Source organism: Phodopus roborovskii, unplaced genomic scaffold, assembly GCF_943737965.1.
Source record: "Phodopus roborovskii unplaced genomic scaffold, PHOROB, whole genome shotgun sequence".
Classification (NCBI taxonomy): domain Eukaryota; kingdom Metazoa; phylum Chordata; class Mammalia; order Rodentia; family Cricetidae; genus Phodopus; species Phodopus roborovskii.
In genome coordinates, this window is record NW_026126571.1 from 22294865 (window position 1) to 22315860 (window position 20996).

General features: G+C 39.3%; 1 protein-coding gene across 1 annotated transcript in view; it reads left to right on the plus strand.

Moving 5' to 3' along the window:
• Positions 1-20440, plus strand: part of Hibadh (3-hydroxyisobutyrate dehydrogenase) — a 94545-nt gene extending 74105 nt beyond the window's left edge. The window contains exons 5-8 of the mRNA XM_051202837.1: positions 8015-8148; positions 9361-9437; positions 17506-17662; positions 19584-20440. Of these exons, the coding sequence (XP_051058794.1) occupies positions 8015-8148; positions 9361-9437; positions 17506-17662; positions 19584-19742 (527 nt within the window). The 3' untranslated portion in view covers positions 19743-20440. The remainder of the gene's footprint in view (positions 1-8014; positions 8149-9360; positions 9438-17505; positions 17663-19583) is intronic.
• Positions 20441-20996: the final 556 nt, after the last annotated feature.

The window sequence follows — 20996 nt, forward strand, 5'->3', positions numbered from 1 at the left end:
ACCTCAGTTTTAGGTTTTGTTCATCCCTTCATTGGCTTTGAAATATTTTGATACATGCTATATTTATCAATTCAGAATAGCTGCAGTGGCTTTCATTAAAATGCAATAGTGAATATATTGTCACTCCATCATGAGCTTCTCCTTGTCCTATTAGTAAGTAGGAACAAGTGCATTAAAGGTAGGCACCATAACAAATTCCATTCATAGATTAGTGTTCTTTCCTGCAGATTTCCTACACTTACAAAATGCAGCTTCTGGATCTGATAGTTACAATCTAGAATTTAATACAGGCGGGTACTGCACACACTCCTACTACTTTGTAATGGCTATGAAAAGGCCTATCTGCATTATGTAAGTCTGAGACTGCAGCAGTGCTTTGCATAATGTGGCCAAGCTTCGAGGTCTTGCTGGGAGGAAATGATCCCAGACATGCCCCGAAAGAGAAATCTTACTTCGAAAAACAATGATGAAAAATTGCTAATTTTGCCTTGCATTTGTCTTTGCTTATTTCAGGAAAGGCTAACCAAACTTTGTTTATCAGACTCCACAATAGTGCTGTTAACGTTTTGACTTTCTTGTTTCCAGCTTGGATTATGCCAGAAGTAGTGTTAACAAGGGGTTATGTTATGCTGGCTTATGTTAAACCAGATCACCCCTAACATGTGCAGAGCCATTCATCTGTGTCACCAAAACCCAGGAGAGCATCTGACATGGGCTCTGAAACAGAAACAGTGATCACTTACAAATCAAACATGGCACGCTCTAAACTGATTGTGCACGGCAATCTTTTCTAGAAAGGACAACTAATTGAACATGATAAAGTGTAAAGTTAATTAACACCCTTAAATTTGTTGATTACTTTCACGGGATTATATTGTTCGTTGAGTAGCAGCTTTCTGTCCCAGCTGTCGCCTTTTTTCAGCGAATGATGCTGGTAAACAATAGAGACACCATAACAAGTCGTAAATGGTCCCTGTGACAGCAGCCCCTTGTGAGGCTGCATCTGTAGAAAATGATTAGAACAATTGCATTTTAAAGACAGCTCACATTGCAGCCCAAGTCCCATTGGCCCTCTTCTTGATCTCTTTTGATGGCAGACTGGTTAAAACATTTAAGTTCTTTTGAGTAAATTAGGTGATTTACTGCGTTTTTTCCTGAGAGTGCTTTTGCAGCTAGGCTTTTACAGTGTTAAAGGCAGATCTAGCCGGAATGCACATTTTAGCTTTCTGTCTCTCCTTCTGTGGGTTTGAAGGCCCTTTTCCGATAGGCTTGGGTGAAATGAGCTCATTTGTAATTCCTAAGAGGTTATTTTAGGTTACCCACACTTGGTTCAGCCTTTTTTAGTAAGGGTAATTTCCAAATTTCAGCTCTTTGGTGTTCTTAGGCCAAAGACTTTGACATGCTTAGGTTGAGTAGATTTACTTACTACATTTAAGTCTCATGATATTTGTGTATTACTATATAAAATATCTTTCCTGTATATTCTTTGTTGCTTCCACATAAGTATAAGGGACATTTTAGACCAAAAAAACAAGATTTACTGGAACTGGGATTGGTTCAAGTGGTGTGACTTGAGTGGTGATTTCACCTAGGCCTCCTAATTTGAGTCACATGTTTTTCATTCTTAACTCTTCATAATAATGTTCCCATACACACACACTTCAGTTCGTTTATACAGCAGTAAGTGAAAGTGCCAGTGCCCCATACAGAGAATCATGCTGCTCCAAAACTGAGGGTTTCTTTTTTTATATATAATTGGTGAATAAAAATTCTATTTATCGTTTATAGCATGTGTCAGGAGTATGTATACCTTGTGGACAGCTAGGTAGAACTTTACTCTCTGAGATTCAAAGAGCACATGCCCGCAAACGTCTTAACAAGACACATCAGAAGGAAAACCTGGGTTTGAGTGGTTACAAGTGCTTTTTACCAGCATCCCTCCAGAAAAGAAAGCCCCGGGTCGTGAGGTGCTTGGGGTGAGTACAGTCTTGGAGGTAAACTGGTCAGGTAAGGAGGGACAGGAAGGGGATTTTATGTGAGGGAACAGTAGGGCTGCACAGAAACCCAGAGTTCTCGGTGTACACAGTGAGGGGTAGTTTTTGTTGCAGGAGTAGAAATACTTAGCATTCATTGACAAGAAACGTGAAGGTAAACGATCTAAGGAAAGAGAAGACAATATTCACTGCTTTTTACAACTCTAAGACCAAAGCAAGGTAGGAGTAACAGTTGTGTTGTCTGTCCTTTGCTGAGTCCAACATACAATTCTTCAGAACAAGGCTTGCTCAGTACTAGTGAATGGTGTCTGCAGCTGGTTGTGTTCATGGGAAGGCATCATCTGAAACACCAGGTTGAAGACCACTGAATGATTGGTCTCCAATTGCCAGAGGGGGGATGAGGAGATGGTATTTAAGATGGCTGTTCTTCCAGGGAACCCAGGCTCAATTCTAGCACCCTCATGGCAGGTAACAGCTGTCTGTAGCCTCTCCCAGATACACATGCGTGGAAAACACCAATGCACATAAAGTAAAAATACAGAAATTATTTTTAAAAAAGAATGTTTCTCTCCACAATGCCAAGGCATACAATAGATGTCTGTGGCTTTTAAGAACAGAGTATTCTGTCTATTTTGATGAGTTATTTGGGTATTTGCATTTTCATTTGTTTGTACAAATGAGTTCATTGTTTTTATCCTAGAGTTATGGAAAAGAATCTCTGAAAAGCTTATCACAGTAAATGACTAGATAAGCTCTAAAGGCAACCACAAAGATTTGGGCTTGTCAGCTTTAGTTAGTATAGTGATATAAGAAAAAAAAACAATCTTTTTCTGTACTTATTATAGTCATAGGTCAAGAAGCAATAAAAGTGAGTGCATAGGATGGGTCTGGACTTAATCCGCTAGCAGACATTTATTTTATTTATTTATTTCCTTCTGAGACAGAATTTCTCTGTGTAGCCCTGGTTGTCCTGGAACTCACTGTGAAGATCAGGCCAGCCTTGAACTCAGAAATCCTCCTGCTTTGGGAGATGAGACAGGAGAGGAAGCCATGGCTTTATTAGAGGTCCCTTTAAGGCTCTGTAGGACTTTGGATTTTATACTAGGTATGATGGGAGCTTTGAGAGGGTTAAAGATGTGTACAGTATAACATGCTAGACAGTATAACATGAATTAGCCATTCTATAAGGTATACGTATCTTTAAGTATTACATCATACATGATAAATAGTATGCTTTTTTGTCATTTGTATTTTGTTATGATCAGCCTTTCTTTTTTCTAACCTAGAACTATTGTGCAGAGTCAGGTGTACCTCCATTTTGAGTGTTAGCGTCATATATGTTTGAATGTGGATGCATGTGAATTTGAAAACTGCAAATGATCATAGAATTTCAAAGCTTAGCAGTGTCTGTGGTTATATTGTCTGACTGCCTTCATAGATTGGGAGTGGATAGAGCAGGCAGCATTTAATGGCATACTAGGATGATGAAAAAGCTTGGTAACCCTCAGCATGACTGAATATTTCTGTGACAGCAGGTCTTACCCAATACTACACCTCAGTGTTTCTAACCTGATGTCTCCTGTGTTACCTCTGTTTGTGATGCTATAGCAATACTTAAGAGATTGGAAGCTAGTTGGTAGAGTACTTGCCTACTATACAAAAGGTCCTGGGGTTGATTGCCTATCAACACCCACCACCACCCCAAGAAAAGGAGAAAGACCAGTTAATTTATAAGGAATAGAAACTTACTTCTTATGGTTCTGAGGGTTGGAAAGTCCTTCATGACTTAGAGCAGCATGGTAGGGGGATGAATATGAGAGGGGCCACACTGGTTCTTTCATAAGAAACCCATGCCCTTGAAGTTACATGAGTCCTTATATGTTGGAGCCTTCATGTTCTAATTACCTCTCATTGGGTCTCACTGTTTAACACTGTTGTCTTGGGGATGACTTGCTTTTTAGAGGATATATTGAAGTCATAACATCTCCTTCTAGCTATCTCTGGGTAAATAGTCACTTACTGAACATCTCTTTTGGTTCTGTATGAGTCAGCTGTAACTGCCTTCCTGGAAATAATGTTCCTATGGAGAACCCAGAGCAGAAATAAAGGTGCTGAAACAAGTCAGGGCAAGAAGTGAAAGCAGGAAAGTTACCAAGTGATAAAGAAGTATGGTCTGGTTTCTTTGAAGAGGCGCATTTTGAGCAAAGTTCCCAGTTATTGGAAAATTAGTTGTGAATAGTTTGGAGAATGTATCAAAATGAATAAGTGCAAGTATTTGGGATGAGAGGGCCCTTTAGGGCTTGTAGGACTTTGGATTTTATAATAGGTATGATGGGAGCTTTGGGATGGCTGAAAGTAGAAAAACCCATAAACTAGATTTCTGTTTTAGGAGTTTGTCAAGCCGGCATTTTCCTATCTGGTTATCTAAGTCATTGTCTCTTCTAGGATAGTTTTAGTCTTGCTTGCTAAATATTAGTTGCTATAGGCAGATCCCATAAACAAGAGAAGCCCAGGCTCCTGTGTGGAGAATAAATGTTGGAGACTAGGGTAGAAGGGAGACCAAATGGGAGGAAGGAAGGCTGTTGCCATAGTCCATGCTCAGACCAGGGTTGTAGAAAAAAGTGGCCAAGTAACAGGTGCATAACTTGGTAGAAGCAAGGATATATGTAATTTAGCCTTTGCCCTGCAGCTAACGACAGAGGCTGATACTTGTTAGGTCCCTGGCAGATTTCTCATGTCTTTCCAAAAGATACACTAAGCTGTCATTGATTCCCCCCACCCCAGAGGTCTTCACAGTGATTGTCTCCTCTCCCTATTTTCCTTTTTTGAGACAAGGTCTCATTCTGATGCTTAAATTGGTCATAATCATGGTCTTGCTGCTTTAGCCTCCTAAGTTCTGGGATGGCAGGCATGTGTCACCACAGCCAGTTTACAGTGTGATCTTAGCACTAACCAGGCATAGACTTCTCTAGAACTTCTGGGCTTCTCTTGTTTATGGGATGTGCCTATAACAGCTAATATTTAACAAGCAAGACGAAAACTATCCTAGAAGAGGCAATGACTTAGATAACCAGATAGGAAAATGCCTGCTTGACAAACTCAAATTATGAAGCCCTTCTATTTAAATGGTATACAGGGCTACTCTGTAAAGAAGTATTAATGCCTTTCCCATCTCAGTCATTGGCTCGGAGCTATTTCTTTATAATCACACAGCCAGCAAGTATCACTCTCAAAACCAGTTATTACATCTCTAGAGTCTTTATTCTTCCAGCCATGCTTATTGATTTATTTTCCAAACAGTTGCCTATTGAATATGTCATGTAGTGCTACATAATAGGAATACTGACATAAGCAAGACCCCATGCTGACCTTATAGGAAAAATCAGATAAAGAAAATCAAAGATTTTAATAAACTATGGTAAATATTATAATAGAACTAAAACAGTGAATTTGGCTTTACATATACTATTATTAAAATATAAACTAAAATATAGACTTAATATCTAAAGTGGCAGGGGCCAGTGTTTCAGATTTAGGGCTTTCTTGGATGTTAGAATATTTGAATATATGTAAGGAAATATTTTGGGGTTGAAACCCAAATCTGAACACATGGTCATTTCTGTTTTATGTACACCTTATACTGATAAGCTGAAGATAATTTTACATAGAATTTTTAGTGTGCCTGCATTTTGACCACATCCTATTACCCAAGGATAGATGCTCAAATTTTCTGCTGTGATTTTGTGTCGGTGCTCAAAAAAGGGCTGGATTTTAAAAGGAACATACCATATTTTAGATTGTTGAATTAAGAATGGTCAACTGCCGGATGGTGGTGGCACACACCTTTAATCCCAGCACTCGGGGGGGGGGGGGACAGGTGGATCTCTGTGAGATTGAGGCCAGCCTGGTCTACAGAGCGAGTTCCAGGACAGCCTCCAAAGCTACAGAGAAACCCTGTCTTAAAAAACCAAAGACAAGAAAAGTAAAAAGGAAAGGAAGAGAGGGAGGGAGGGAGGGAGGGAGGGAGGAAGGAAGGAAGGAAGGAAGGAAGGAAGGAAGGAAGGAAGGAGACAAATTAAAATGGCATGTCAGGGCAATACATTTACTGCTTATTATCGCTAAAACATAAAATCCTATGCCATGTCTGAGGTCTTGGGAAGCTTTTGAGTTGCAGCTTTTCAAGTGTCCTTTTTATCTGTCTACAGGGGTCACATTTCTTTTAGGATAGCTTAGGCGTTGGTTCTGCCACTGCATTGGGAGTCTAATCAGACCGACATTAGGGTGTAGGTTGTGATGCATTCAGAAATACATACACCCTTGAGAGAAAGAGTGGGACCACCATAAACTTCTGAATCAAGGGTGAACGACTCTTTCTTATGAGTTTTTCTTGCTTAAGTAACTTATTTCTTCTTTTTGAAATATGTGTTTGAACAAGTGAGAAAGTGCACCTGTCAAAAGATTAACCAGATTAATTTTCCTTCAATAAAATGATTCTCTAAAGCTATTTAGCAGACTCTAATCTAGATATGGAGCTACTGACCTATTATGGATAGTGCTGGATTTGTTTGTAAGCTTTGACTTAAATTGCTTAATTTCTCCAGGTTAGATCAACAGGATTAGCAGACAGGGTGGTTATGTGTTTTGAATAAGAATGGGTAAAGAAATTGAGCAAAATAATTGTAAAACATTAATGGTTTACAATCTTGGTGAAGTAAATTAGAAACTAGCAAAATGATAGTCACTCAAAGGTCATTATCAAAATGTTAAAATAATTAGGTTTTTGTACATAATCCTTTCCAAAGTGTGTAATGAAATTATGTAATTTAACTTCCTGTGAGCATTGTAGGCATTCCATATATAAGGAATGCAAGATTGTTTGGCTTACATCACACTAACTTTTTCTTTTAGTAAATGGTTAGAAAATAATATGAACCAGGTAAGAGAAAGCTACCTGATTTGACAATAGCAAAATAAGTCAGTCAATGGTGACCTTTAATCCCAGCACTTGAGAGGCAAAGCACTTGGATCTCTTGAGTTTGAGGCCAGCCTGGTCTACAGAGTGAATTCCAGGACAGCCACTGCAGAGAAGCCTTGATATATATTGCTGTCTTGATATATATTACATTACAATTTAATTTAATTTTAATGTTTAAGAACTGTTTCATTGAGCAAGTTAATTAAAAAGCAGGCCATCACTTGTAGCTGTCTGTTCCAATGGTGAGGTCTAATCTTGGCACAACTATGGTTTCCTATTTCTAGTTGTAAGTAAGCTATAAAATAATTATAAAAACAGAAGTTGCACTGATAATAGCTTATCCACATATCTACTATTTTAACAAAATCTAACTTGGTTATGAACAAAACTTCTCAATATTAAAAACATTAATCTTTAATTTTATTTCATAGTTAATGAATATCTCTATGAAGACAAACCTAAATTAGAAGTTGTTTTTGCTGATCCTTTCAACCAGAAACAATTAATTCATCAAGCCTGTTAAAAGCTAAAAAGTAGCCAGAATGTGCTGAAGTTTATTTCTTGTTTGGACTCATGTCACTAGGAATGAGTTGCCTCAAAGATGTGACAGGAGGGAAGAGAAAGATGAGAACACTCAGATGATACTGGAAAATGCATGTAAGAGAAGGAGCCTGGTCACCCAAATGCCTACTTACTGTAGGTCCAAGAGCCAGGTCTCCAGATCTCATCATCAGTAAGTGGGATCTGGAGAAGGAGCTTGTGAGCCACGGACCTCAAGCACTGTCTTTAGAATAGGCTTCTGTGCATGCAGTGGTGCCCGCCAGGGCCCCATTAAACTGTAAGTGTGTGTGGTTCTGTGTATCTTTGGAGTTTATGATTAAACTGCATGATGCCATTACTGAAATACTCCTGTAGAGATTTGGAGAATCTTCCACATTCGTGGCAGAAATAAATTCTTGAGGCAAGGGTTTTTTAGGTTTTTCTCTCGTTTTTGGTATTTTACTTGAACAGATTTGCTTCAATCTCTTTTCCCCAAATGACTCAGGTGTAGGAGCTGCTCGGTCTGGAAACCTTACATTTATGGTGGGAGGAGTTGAAGATGAATTTGCTGCTGCCCAAGAGTTGCTGGGGTGCATGGGCTCCAATGTGATATACTGTGGAGCTGTTGGGACTGGGCAGGTAATGCTGTTGAATGATTGACATGATTCAATGTAAAATGTTCTTTTTGACCACATTCTTGTCCCTTTTTACTTGGTTCATGATGTGGATTCCCTGCTTAGATTTAAGTTAAATTGGGATGAGTTGGTTTTTTGTCATTGTTGGTAGGCTCGGACAGATGTCAATTCAATGAGGAATAAGTAACCTGTGTACTTTAATCTTCTTGAAAATATTCCTTTAGAAATATGAGATGACTGATAGTACTGAACTCTGAATTGAACTGACTGCTGCTGTCCTGCTCCTAACATATGTTCGTATTCCATTCTTCCTTGTAATGCTTTTTGCCCAGTTGCTAAAGCTCTGGAATCTTTGTCAAGCTTTAGTTTACCATTCTGTAAGCTGTATAGAATTTTACTGTTGTTGATCATCTTGTCATTCCACACAATACGTGGGTGTAATCTTCCATTATCTCATACCTAGTTTGGTGCTCAGAGGGCCTGTAGATTACCATATAAGGTAAATTTCCACGCCACTTGACAGTCTTAACCATCAAATTTCCCCATGTTCCCTAAAACATAGGTATGAGTAGTGTTCTTATAATCCCAGGCTCATCCTATGCTTTTGTGTGTCTAATCCTCTTACACATTTACCGTTAACCCTTCTTTTTTCTTGCCTATTTATTTACATCCTGTCCTGACCTCCAGAGAGATTATTTCTGGTTCCACCTCCTCTGTGACCCTGTTTGTAGTGATGAAATAACTAGTACTGAACTCTGAGATTGAATCGGTTGTTCCTGTTCAACTCCTAACAGACGTACACATTCACTCCATTCTTCCTGATTCCTCCTGTCTCCTCCGCTATGGCCTTTACAGTTTATTGTTCTTGTTAGCTTATCTGTACCCTTTCATATAGCATATCATTCCCACTTCCCAATTATAATGTAAATCTATCCCTTTGAGAGCAATGGATCAGTTGCCCTTAGTGTTAGGCCACAGTAGGAGTGCCATTTTTTTTTTTTTTTTTTTAAACCAAGTGGAAGAGACCCCCAGCTTCTGCTGAGGACAGTGTGTTAAGCTCAGAGGGAAATATACCAAACCATATTCCCTTACCCACTAGAGAGAATCCACTATTGAATGTTTGCTTGTTTCAAGGGAGAACCCTATAGAATCAGATAAAGTCTTCTAGAAATCATAACTTGAAAATATAGATAAATAATATATACTCTATTTTCAGGCTGCAAAGATCTGCAACAACATGCTGCTGGCTATAAGTATGATTGGAACTGCTGAAGCTATGAATCTTGGAATCAGGTTTGTTGAAGAGAACATTTTCATATACTAACAATTTTCATTGTCTTCCCTATTTGATTTTTGATGTTAAGAGAATGATGTTTATGAGAGATAAATGAGTTGGTTCAGGAGCACGCTAAAAAGTGCTTCATTATTGAATTTTAATAGATTTTGCTTATTGGACAAGCAATAGGACCCCAGGGAATATCAACACTCTTTGCCACAGCCATAAAATATATTGCAATGTGCACTGAAGTTATATTACGCTTTTTATATGGAAGCCCCATATCTTGCATTATACTGAAATGCAAAAACTATAAAGTTCAAACATATTTTGGCAATGTTAGGACAAATTTGAATGTTTTTAATGTGTGGTGAATTCAAGTGTTATGCTGTATAACTAGTTTCATACCTATTTTAAATATATTTCTCAGAATCTGCACTAGCAGGGTTCTTGGTGGTCTGTTGTCAGGGTAACCAGGTTCCCATTACTAAAGGTGCAATTCATGTACAGAGTTTTCATTTTAACTTGCTTGGTTACTCTACATTAGGATGCGTCTTTAAAATAAAAGGGTTCACTGATTGTTTGCTTAAACTGAGTCAGAAATTCTATTTTTCTTTTCGGTGATAATTCTCTAGAATTCTTAAGGTTAATGCCTAAATTTTAGACTTTAATCTTTTAGATTGAGGATGCTATGTATGATTAATTAACTAATATTTTTAATGTTCTATATTTCATGAATATAATAAATACACTTTTTTTAATTTTAGAGAGCTGCTTAATGTGTACAGACCACTTTATTCATAGCTTTTCTTCCTATCTCTTGGCGGCAGCTTATCAGATAGATACAGCACAGAGTAGAGGAGTGGCTTGGACCACAGCTTTTGATAAAAGCAATAAAAAGAGCCAAAGTACTTGAGATATTTTTTAAAACATGGTAATGGATTCACATTTCCTCTTAATTACCATATCAAGATGCTGTTGTTTTATTGAATTGCCCGTCTCAGATGTTAAACTATCTTGACCTATTAAGTTGTCATGTTGTAATTGAGATAAAAGAGGAATTTGCTTTGCATCAGTGCTAATTGGTTTATCAATACCCCATACCATTTACATTTTAGAACCGTGTCTATAAGATGGTCTGTACAAAGCCTTAATAAAACTATTGTGCATGGGAGCCCTTTAGAGCATCATATCTGTGCTGTGGCCAGTTTCAGGCCACTTGTCATACTAAAAAACTTGTTATTAGCCTATTTATTTTCACATCTGTTCTGCAGACCAATTTCATGGAAGAAGAAAACAAAACTTCCTGGAACTTGAATTGCATATGAAGTTAATTGTTACTAACAACAGAGTTAATACCCATATATGACTTTATTTTTATTTTTCTGGAAATAAGGGACTAAACCATAAAAAGTAAAAGCCTGGGTGAATGAACCTAGGTTCACATCCTAGATTCATGATATGCCCCCTTCCTCACTAGTTTGTCCTTTACTCCTCACAGGAACATCACTGGCTCAGGATGCTCCTTGGGCACCAACAGTGTGTCTTCTGACATTTTTCTGTCAAAACTAATTAGATTTCCTCTTCTGAAGCAAAAGTTTGGGTTGGATTTGGTGGCGCATGCATTTGTTTAGTCTCAGAACTTGGGAGGCAGAAGCAGGCAGATCACTCTGTGTGCTTGAGGCCAGCCTGTTCTACATGGTGAGTTCTAGGACAGCCAGTTACATGGTGAGATGCTGTCTCCAAATAAGTAAACAAACAAACGAATGAATAAAATAAAATGAAGCTTTGAGGACAAAAAGATGGCTTAACAGGTATAAGTAAGAGCACTTGCTGCCAAGCCCGACAGTTTGAGTTAATTCCCAGGGCCCACATGGCCCACATGGTGGGAAGCCAGCACTGACTCCTGCAAGTTGTCCTCTGTTCATACACATGCCTTGGCGTGCGTCCGTGCATGCGTGTATGTGTGTGTGCATGCGCACTCACATGTGCACAAGTAAATGTAATTTAAAAATTAAAGTGAAGCCTGCATCTAGGTAAGTACTTGTGGAAGTCCCTAGATGACAGCCACTGTCATCGAGACAAAATGTATAATGTGTGATGAAGTAAAACCTGTTGGCCACTGCACTAGGTTGCTTCTCAAGGAAAATACTGAAAGTCGCATAAATCCATACAGGGACATTAATAGCAGAAAAATTGTTTATCTTATTTTGGCCATGACCCAGCATGGTAAAGTATTATTTGAAAACAGGAAGCTTTTCTGTTGTTCTATAATATAATAGAACCTAGTATTCCAGACTCTGAAAAGTATGAAACTTTTAAATGTTTAGTTTTCCTAAACTCTAAATATGTGCAGGTGGTGTGTGTGTGTGTGTGTGTGTGTGTGTGTGTGTTATGGAGAGAGAGGACGGAGACCTATAAATATAAATAAAATGTGAATAAGAAGTTCAAAAGTAAGGCAGAAACGTGTTCATTTTATTTAACTATCAAAATAACATAAGTTTCTAATGTTTTATATTGTACTGAGTTATTTTCATAACTTGAGGGTCTTCTCACATTACAAGATCCTTGGTGATCTGAAAGCCTAAGATGAGAGCTTCTGCTGATGTCTTTTCTGTGTGGTTTACAGACATGGTTTAAAATGATAGGATTGTTCTCTAATAGAGTATAGAGAGTGGCCACGATTTATTGCACTTTGCGAGGTGAAAGAGAAAATTGGCATCAGCAAGCATAAATTCTCAAGTAGTAAATTCCCACAGAGTAGTATAGCATCAAAGTGGTTCAGCTGCATTTATATTCTGCTCACTCACAAGTAGAATTTTCTAGAGTATTAATGTCAACATTTACAAATTGAGTCGCCTGTTCCAGTGACGTGATCATTTCAGATTAATTTCATTCTCAAAAGTCAGTGTTTTGTTTTTTTTCTGGGTTTCTCTTTAATAGAAGAATAAAAGCATGCAGTTGAAAAATCATCTTGACCTCTTTTGTAGTGAGCTTTTATGGATGTTAGTGATATTTTTAAATGTTGTTAAAAAAATGAAGTGCAAAAAATATTGGTATATAATATACTTTGAGGTTCCTTTTAATTAAATCTTTTTCCTTCCCAATTGGATTCCTAGTTAGAACTCTGAAGTCATTATGTAGCCTTGAAAGCTCCCTGCTGACATGAGAGAGGTTGTGTTTCTGTGATCACAAACACTGTGATTCACAACAGCGTGAATGTGCATTTTGTTGTTCCACTCATAATGTTGCTCCATTGGGAACTGATTTTTAAGAAGCACTGGTGATGTAACAAGTGATTTTCCATGGTGAATCAAGCCCACTCCTCTCCTGCAGCTGCCATGGTGTCTTACACCAAAAGAGACTGTAAACACTTGCTGCTTCTGTTGCAATGGGAAGCTCTCCACAAAGAGAGCCTTTCCTGCAGGGGTTACTTTCAGTGTCTTCATTATTGCACCTCAATTTTGCCTTTTCTCTGATGTGAGGATTAAAACTTATTTTTATATTGATTGATTTATTCAATTATTTACTTATTCATTTGGCTTTCAAGACAGGGTTTTTCTATGTAGCCCTGGCTGTCCTGGAATGAACTCTATACACCAGGCTGGCCTCAAACTCAGAGATCCACCTGCCTCTGCCTCCCATGTGCTGGGATTAAAGTCATATACCATCACCACCTGGGGAAACTCTTATTTTTGTGCCCTAGCTAACAGAAAGACTGCAGGAGGTTAGTAATCAAAATGTTGATAGGATTTCTTAACTGATAAAATCCACACATTGGCTAGCTGGCTGTCATGTCACCACCCTCCACAATCACCCAGTGACTTTCAGGCTGGTTTGAGGCTGTGTAACTTGCGTCCAGCTGTACACAGATATCTGCCTTTTTCATTTATAAGATGATAATGGTACCAACCCCTGGTTTATTGAGATGTCTGATTAATCCCTGTAGGCACCCCCTCACACACATACACACACACCAGACAGGGTTTGTCTGTGTAACAGATCTAGCTTCCTGGAACTCACTCTGTTGACCAGGCTAACCTTGAACTCACAGAGATCCATCTGCCTCTGCCTCCCAAGTGCTGAGATTAAAAAGGCGCTTACTACCACTGCCTGGCACCCTTGTAGCTTTTTAAAAATAGTTCCTGGCACATAGTACTTAATGATATCTGAGGTTAGGATTTGATTCTTATTTGGACAGTTTTTTTTCATAACCTTTCTCACAAGATGACGTACGCACATAAGCTCCATAATGGTTGTATGTGCATGGCCAATTCTAAAGAGTATAGCAGGCACTCAGAGTGAAGATTTGACTAAGGAAGAGAGGAGGGAGGGGATGAATGAGAGGATGGGCTGTGGCAGTTCTAATGTAGCTTCATGGCCTGTGGGTGTGGATCTCCTCTCCTCTGCCCGTTAGGTAACACAGCCTGTGCTCGGCTTCTTTGTTGGCTCATTGGCTCTTGTCTAGAACTGACACGTGGCAGGTCTGAGGAAGTGTGAGTGAATCAGTGAGTGATTCAAATGGACATGGCTTTAGATGTTTTCTTTCCAGATCTGTTTCTGTTACACCAACAGCCAGTTATTCTTACCAAACACCAGTGTAGATACTTAAAAGGTTGAAAGTGAACAAACTTTGGACAACAAAATTTTGGTCATGGTGAAGGCAAAGGGTTTTTATACTTTTTCATTTTTTTTAAGTTTATAATGCATTGTTTTTTGCTTCTCCCAAAAGTTCATTTAATGTTCTTGTGTTTTAGAGGTGAGATTTGACATAGTGACGTTTATTTGAGTTGCATTATATATGCAGTCAGAGCAATGAATTTATTCTGTTTATATCAGAGAACATCCCAGCAATTGTAAAGCCACAAGCATGCATGCACACACTCTCGAACCACCTCCAGTGGCAAGTTATTATGGGGACTGACAGACTGTCATCCTTTTGATGGCTTGAGCTGTATATCTCCTGAGCAGCGATGGGGCTCTTATGCAGAAGTATCATATGTTCCCAGCCAATTTACAGGGAAGCAGCAATAACATTTTATCATGGTTGAGAGCCCAGTAGCTGCTTCCTATTAAACTTGCCCTTTCAGATACCTGTCTTGGATTAATTTGTTGATTTCAAATGGAAACTCAGTCTTCTCCAGTGAAGCATGACGTTCTAGGGTAGACTCTCTGAATGACAATTACTGTGTATTCTAGCTGGTTTCAGACCATTACAAGCCTTGGGCACAGTGGAAGACAGAAGACTTCAGTAACTGATTTTAATATCCTGTCTAATTCTAACTGTCAGGTCTGCATGTGCCAGCCAAAGAAGGCTCAGAAAAAGGAAATGCAAAACACTCCTCACTTGCTCTCTTTAATGATATACTTTGCTGCAGAGTGGGGGCAGGGAGGGAGCAGGAGTCTCCTGACTGGGATCTGCAAGGCAGGCAGCATCAGGTTTAGAAAGTGAGCAGAGAAACAGCTCCCACTTGATTTTGTGTATGTGCATGTACCCTAGGTAACATGTTTGCCAAAGGAGGTTTCCATAAGCCAGTGCCAGTGTGTTTCCCTGGATTGTTCTATTCAGATGGTGTTCCAAAGATGGGGAAGTAGGCTTAACTCGCCATTTGAGTAAATACTACAGAGTATGAACCTCCTTTGCAATCAAGATTCTTGTGAATGAAGTACTAGCCACATAACCTGAAAGGTTCCAAAGAGAGGAGGTAATCTGCCTGTGTGGATGTGATGGCATCTTGAAATCTCAGACAAGCCAGGTGGTGGTAGCACATGCCTTTAGTCCCAGCACTTGGGAGACAGGGGCAGGAGGATAGATCTCTGCATTCAAGGCCAGCCTGGTCTACAAAGCTACAAAGAGAAACCCTGACTTGAAAAAATTCCCCCCCCCCCCCCCCGGCGAAAAAGAAAGAAATGTAAGACAGTAGGATGCCCCTAAAATGTTCCATGTCTTTGGGAATGTGCTGTCTTTATGGATGTATGTTTTGATTAGAGAATATGTTTGTAGTTATAGCACTTAGCTAATGGCTAATCTGTGATTTTTCTCTTCACAATTATTCCTGTCTTTGCCTTTCCATGTCAAGTCTCACTGTCATAGTGATAGCTTTATTTTATTTACACTAGAAAGAGTCTGTTGCAACTATACACATAGCAAACTTGGATCTTTTAATTCTCCTTTGCCTTTTTAAAACAGTATCTGACTAATGTAGCTGAGGTTGTCCTGGAACTTGCTCTGTAGCAGGCTAGCCTTGAACTCCTGATCTTCCTACTTCTGCCTCCCACTTGCTAAGATTAGTCATAGACTACCATGCTCTGCCACACTCAGTTATTTTTAAAAGACTGAAACTGTTGCGCTTCTGTCTATTATTGGTGTGATGGCTGATTTGGATAGAATCTCTGTGCTCGATAGAATCCTTAGTAAGAGACATACGCACTCGTGTGGGGCACATAGTGTTCTGTGTACCCCACTACCTCAGAAGCCTGATTGCATCCTGTGTGTTACACTGGCTCCATGTGATTTTTAGCTGTCAGCTCTCTTCCCTGCTTTAGCATCAGAAAGATGGCTTGCTGTTTGGGTATTCAGATTTTGCAGTAAACAGACTACACAGTAATCAATTTAAGCACCCTGAGGTGCAGTTTGTTTAACATCTAAGTGTTTCTTTTCAATCTTTTTTTTTTTTTTTTTCCTATAAGAGATTGATTTTAGGACAAAGTAGAAAGCTTTTATGACAGTTGTTTTTATAATGGCCCTTTGCATGAAAGAAACCAATAAGTGGCTGAGTATGAAGTTTTATTTGAAACTTGTTTTGTTGATACTTAAGCTGGGATTCCCAAATGGTGAGAAGATCCTTAGACTCAAGCTGATGAGCATTGTGCTGCAGTTCCTAGGTTTGCATTGAGCAGCCATTTATGCCATCAGCTCAGTGATAGAACAAATGATGTTTCCGCTCGGGCAAGCTTTGTTTTATCAGGATCAGTAACCTTATCAGCAGGTGACCCAGAACTCTTAACGCATGTCTCTGAATAGATAGCATATGTCACCACTCTGGGCAGACTTGCTTCATAAGCAAGATTATCTAATGAAGGCTTAATAAATAAGGAAATATGTGCAGCAGGAAATACTGTCTTTTGTAATGATAACTTCTCCTAGGCATATTTTACAGCTCATCGTTCATCTCTTGCATTTACTCTCATAAAAAGCAAAGGAATAAACATACGTATGTGTGCTTCTACCCAGACTGCTGTGACTTTTCAGTGTTGTCAATATTTCATTCTAAAATAGATCGTTTATATGTGAGTGTAGAATTTAGATTATCAGGTTGATTTAAAGTTCATAAGTGACAAAGCAGTAATATCTAAAAGAGGGCAGAACCCATGAGTGTGAGAAGCCACACACACTGATGATGTTTTCTCCTCTTTATAGTAACAGTTAGGGTTTCTCAGCCTTGATAATCGGCAGCTCTCTTTGTTGTTGTTTTCAGGTGTTTTGTTTTGTTTTGTTTTTTTGAGACAGGGTCTCTCTGTGTAGTCCTGACTGTCCTGAAACTCTTCTGTAGACCAGGCTGACCTCATCATACTCATAGAGATCTGCCTATCTCTGTCTGCTGAGTGCTGGGATCAAAGGTGTGTGCCACCACTGCCTGGCTTTAATCAGAAGCTCTTAATATATGATTGAAGATTGGATTCTTCACTTGGCTTTGATTTTATGGATGGTGTTTTATTGTTGTTTTTTGTTTTTGTTTGGAGGGGGGTTGAGATGGGTTCTCCCTATGTAACCATCACTGTGTAGATGAGGCTAACCTTGAACTCACAGATCTGCCTGCCTCGGCTCCAGAGTGCTGGGACTAAAGGCATATTCCTCCACTCCCACCCTTTATTTTGGATTTTTGAAGTAGGCTCCAACTCTGTAGCCCAGGTTGCTCTGACGCTCTCCTATGTATCCCAAGCTGGCTCACATTTGTCAGAGGCTCTCCTGCCCCCAGTTCTGTGAAGGCTTTAGATTTATAGTGATGAACAAAAAGGTGGAATGGTAAGTCATGCAGGACTTGTACATTCTGACATTTAATGTTTTCCTTTGACCTTTGACAGGTCAGGGCTTGACCCAAAGTTGTTGGCTAAAATCCTGAATATGAGCTCAGGACGATGTTGGTCCAGTGACACTTATAATCCTGTACCTGGGGTGATGGATGGAGTCCCCTCATCTAATAACTACCAAGGTGGATTTGGAACAACACTCATGGCGAAGGTATGGTAAATGCAAAGATTAACTGGGAGGGAGAGAAGTAGTATTTGCTAGCCTAATCCCCACCATCTCACACACGCAGAGACACACACATACCTTTCAACAAAGCTTGTACCTGTCCTACAAGGCAAAATTGTTACAACAGTGAATCAGTTTCCCAATAAAAATTAGTCTAAATTTGCCTTTGATTTACAAAAAAAAAAAAAAAAAAATCCTTACTTTGTTCATTTTATTTTTGGGCAAGGATAGGCTGAGATTTTTCTCTGGGACTTGTGTTTACACATATGATAGAAGCTAGTAAAATTTTGTTCTTCATCATAAACCTGCACTAAATTACCAATTCCTTAGAATGGGAGCAGTGGGATTTCTTGGTTGTTAATGCACTTGTGTTAAAGTATTCATGGGTTTCAAATATATCTTCCTGCTTTATGTGTAAATTAGTCATTTAAAAGGCAACTCACAGCCCTCATTTTGCTTCATTTGTCATCTCAACTATAGAAATGTTTCCAGTCTCTCATAGTACTCACCACCCTCCACCCCATTACAAATGTAGTAACGCATTCACCCAAATGCTCTAGTGAATTCTCCAGGACATTTGTCCCCTTCTGAGTGTCTTCAATTCATTCAGATCCCTTTTCTTCCTGTACCAATACCCTGGCAGTGCCTCATCTGCATACACCACCAGATTCCCCCACTGAACCTCCTGATCTTCTCCACATCACTATCCACATGATAACGAGAGTAGGCCAGAATGTAAAACCTGAGTGTGTCACTTCTGGTACTGCCTTTAATAGCTCGCAGCTACTTGTAGGTTAATGTCTCTTTCTGCAGCTTGTCTAACAAGGTCTTGATGATTTGGCCTTTGCTTCCGTTCCCTGTTCTGCTCCTCTCTCTGCTTTAGCCACACTGAAGTCATTGTTCTTTCTCTCTTATTTCAAGCCTTTCCCCTGTCTGTTCTCTGTCAGGATTGTTCTTCCCTGCTGCTATTTCCTCAACCCCCATTGTTTTTACCTAACTAACACCTATCTTTCAGCTCTGTGCTCAACCATCTTTTTGTTCTGGAAGACTTTATTCAGCACGCTAGACTATGCTTCCTGTGCTCCCATACTGGTACTAGTCCCAACTGATACTAGTCCCTCTTGAATGTCTTTCTTCAGCTGACTGAATCTGTGTAGGCTGCCCCTGTCATATGTATCACTCTATTCGAGACTGTTTCTATGTATTTTCTTTGTTTTTGGAGACAGGGTTTCTCTGTATTGCTTTGGATCCTGTCCTGGAACTCACTCTTTAGACCAGGCTAGCCTAGCCTCTGTGTATTTCCTTTGATGTTAGAAAATACTTTTTATAGCAATTATACAGGCTTCCACTGATTTGAAAAACATCTCTTTGTTAGTTTTTTGAGATAGGATTTCTCTGTGTAGCCCTGGCTGTATTAAACTCACACTGTTGATGAAGCTGACCTTAAACTCAGAGATTCGTCACCTCTGCCTACTGAATGTTGGGATCAAAGGCAAGTGCCAACACACCTGACTTGAGAAACATCTTTATATAATCCTGCCTGCACAGTATTTTTATCTAAAAACAAAATAAATAGGTTTCCTGGAGGACAGGAGTGTGGAAATTCAAAAATCAAGAACTTTGTAGCACTTTTCTAGCTATGTGAAAGCACTTAATAAAATAATATGGGATAGGGGTGTGGCTCAGTGATAGCAAGCTTGCCTACCATTGTATGAAGCACTTGGTTTGCTCCTCAGCATCAAAAGAGAGAAGACATACATACAGTCACACACTTAATGCATATAAGAATTTTTTTCCCCGAGTCTATTCTTCCTTCTTTCCTCCTCCCTTTAGCAATAGGCAGCCCAGTTCCAAATTGCATCTTCCCACCATCCTCAATGAGCTTCCTCCTTACTGTTTGATTTAGGATCTGGGATTGGCTCAAGACTCTGCCACCAGCACCAAGAGCCCAATTCTTCTAGGAAGCCTGGCCCACCAGATATACAGGATGATGTGTGCCAAGGGCTACTCAAAGAAAGACTTCTCATCTGTGTTCCAGTATCTGAGGGAGGAGGAGACCTTCTGATGTGCCCTCTGGACACGGACACTTGGGAACCAGACTCTGTCCTTGTAGCTTACTCTCTAAGTAATGGGTTTAATCAAAGGTCGTCTGTCTACTTTTGATCATCTACATTACAGTAATCCCTGGGATTTCTCACCCAGTTTTAAATGATGCTGCTTTCATCTATTTAGCAAATGTACCTGATTGCTTCCGCAAACTAGCTCAGTTGACTTTTTAAAAGGTTTGATCCTTGAGCACCTTCAGCAAAATTGAACACTTTGATCAGGATGTTTTATTTACTCCACTGTGCAAATAAAACCAAATGTTTTGTCAACAGATGGAACTCATGGTAAAAAGGAAACAAATTGGTTAAAAAGACAAATTAGAGGGAAGTTTGTCCTGTTAACCAAGTGGGGTTATTCCTTCATTCTGGGCTACTGATTGGGATTGATGGGTAAGACAGCTTGTTGACAGTGTCTTCCTGTTTGGACTGTTACAGTGTCTTAGTGTGTCCCTCCTGTTACAGCTTTCCACACTCAACCCACTTGCTTCTATATTTCTGATTCCTGTATATTCTTACTACATATTTTTGACTCCAGAAGAATGACATCTTTAGACTGTTTCAGAGCCAATGATGATATTTCCATTAGACAATTATTATTACATTATTCTAACTATAGTCGTATTATTTTGAATTTAAATAAATTTCTATGCTGATAACATTTTCTTGGAGCTTTTTGTTTTGTTTCTAACTATTTTTTGCAATGAAGGAAAGGGGGAAAAACAAAGAAGGAGGGGAGGTCAAAGGGTACAGAGCTTAGAGTTGGCCATCACCAGACAAGCCTCTAATAGCCCTTCTGAAGACTTGACAGCTCTGTGCTTGAATGTTTCTAGGTGGTAAGTCAAATGAAACTTGCCCCAGTGTGGCGCACAGTCCTCATTTTCCTACCTTAGCCTCAAGAAACATTATAGTGATAGACCTAGACACTAAGTTAGTGGAAATACTATTACATTTATCATTTTCCTGGTGGAAAAAAAAAATCCAGACCCTACTGAAAGTGCTAAAGATACAGTAATAAACAAGACCAAGTTCTCACCCTTATGGATTCTACATCTCCTTGGGAGCATATGTGATAAAGGATAATATGTGTGTCAGATCGTGAGAACTAAAAAGCAAAACAGGGAAGTGTTAGAGGTATTTGTTAGCATAAGAATTCTCTTTGATGATACACGCTACTTAAGAACAGATAAAAAAGTAAAAGCCAGGGAGCAAGCCCT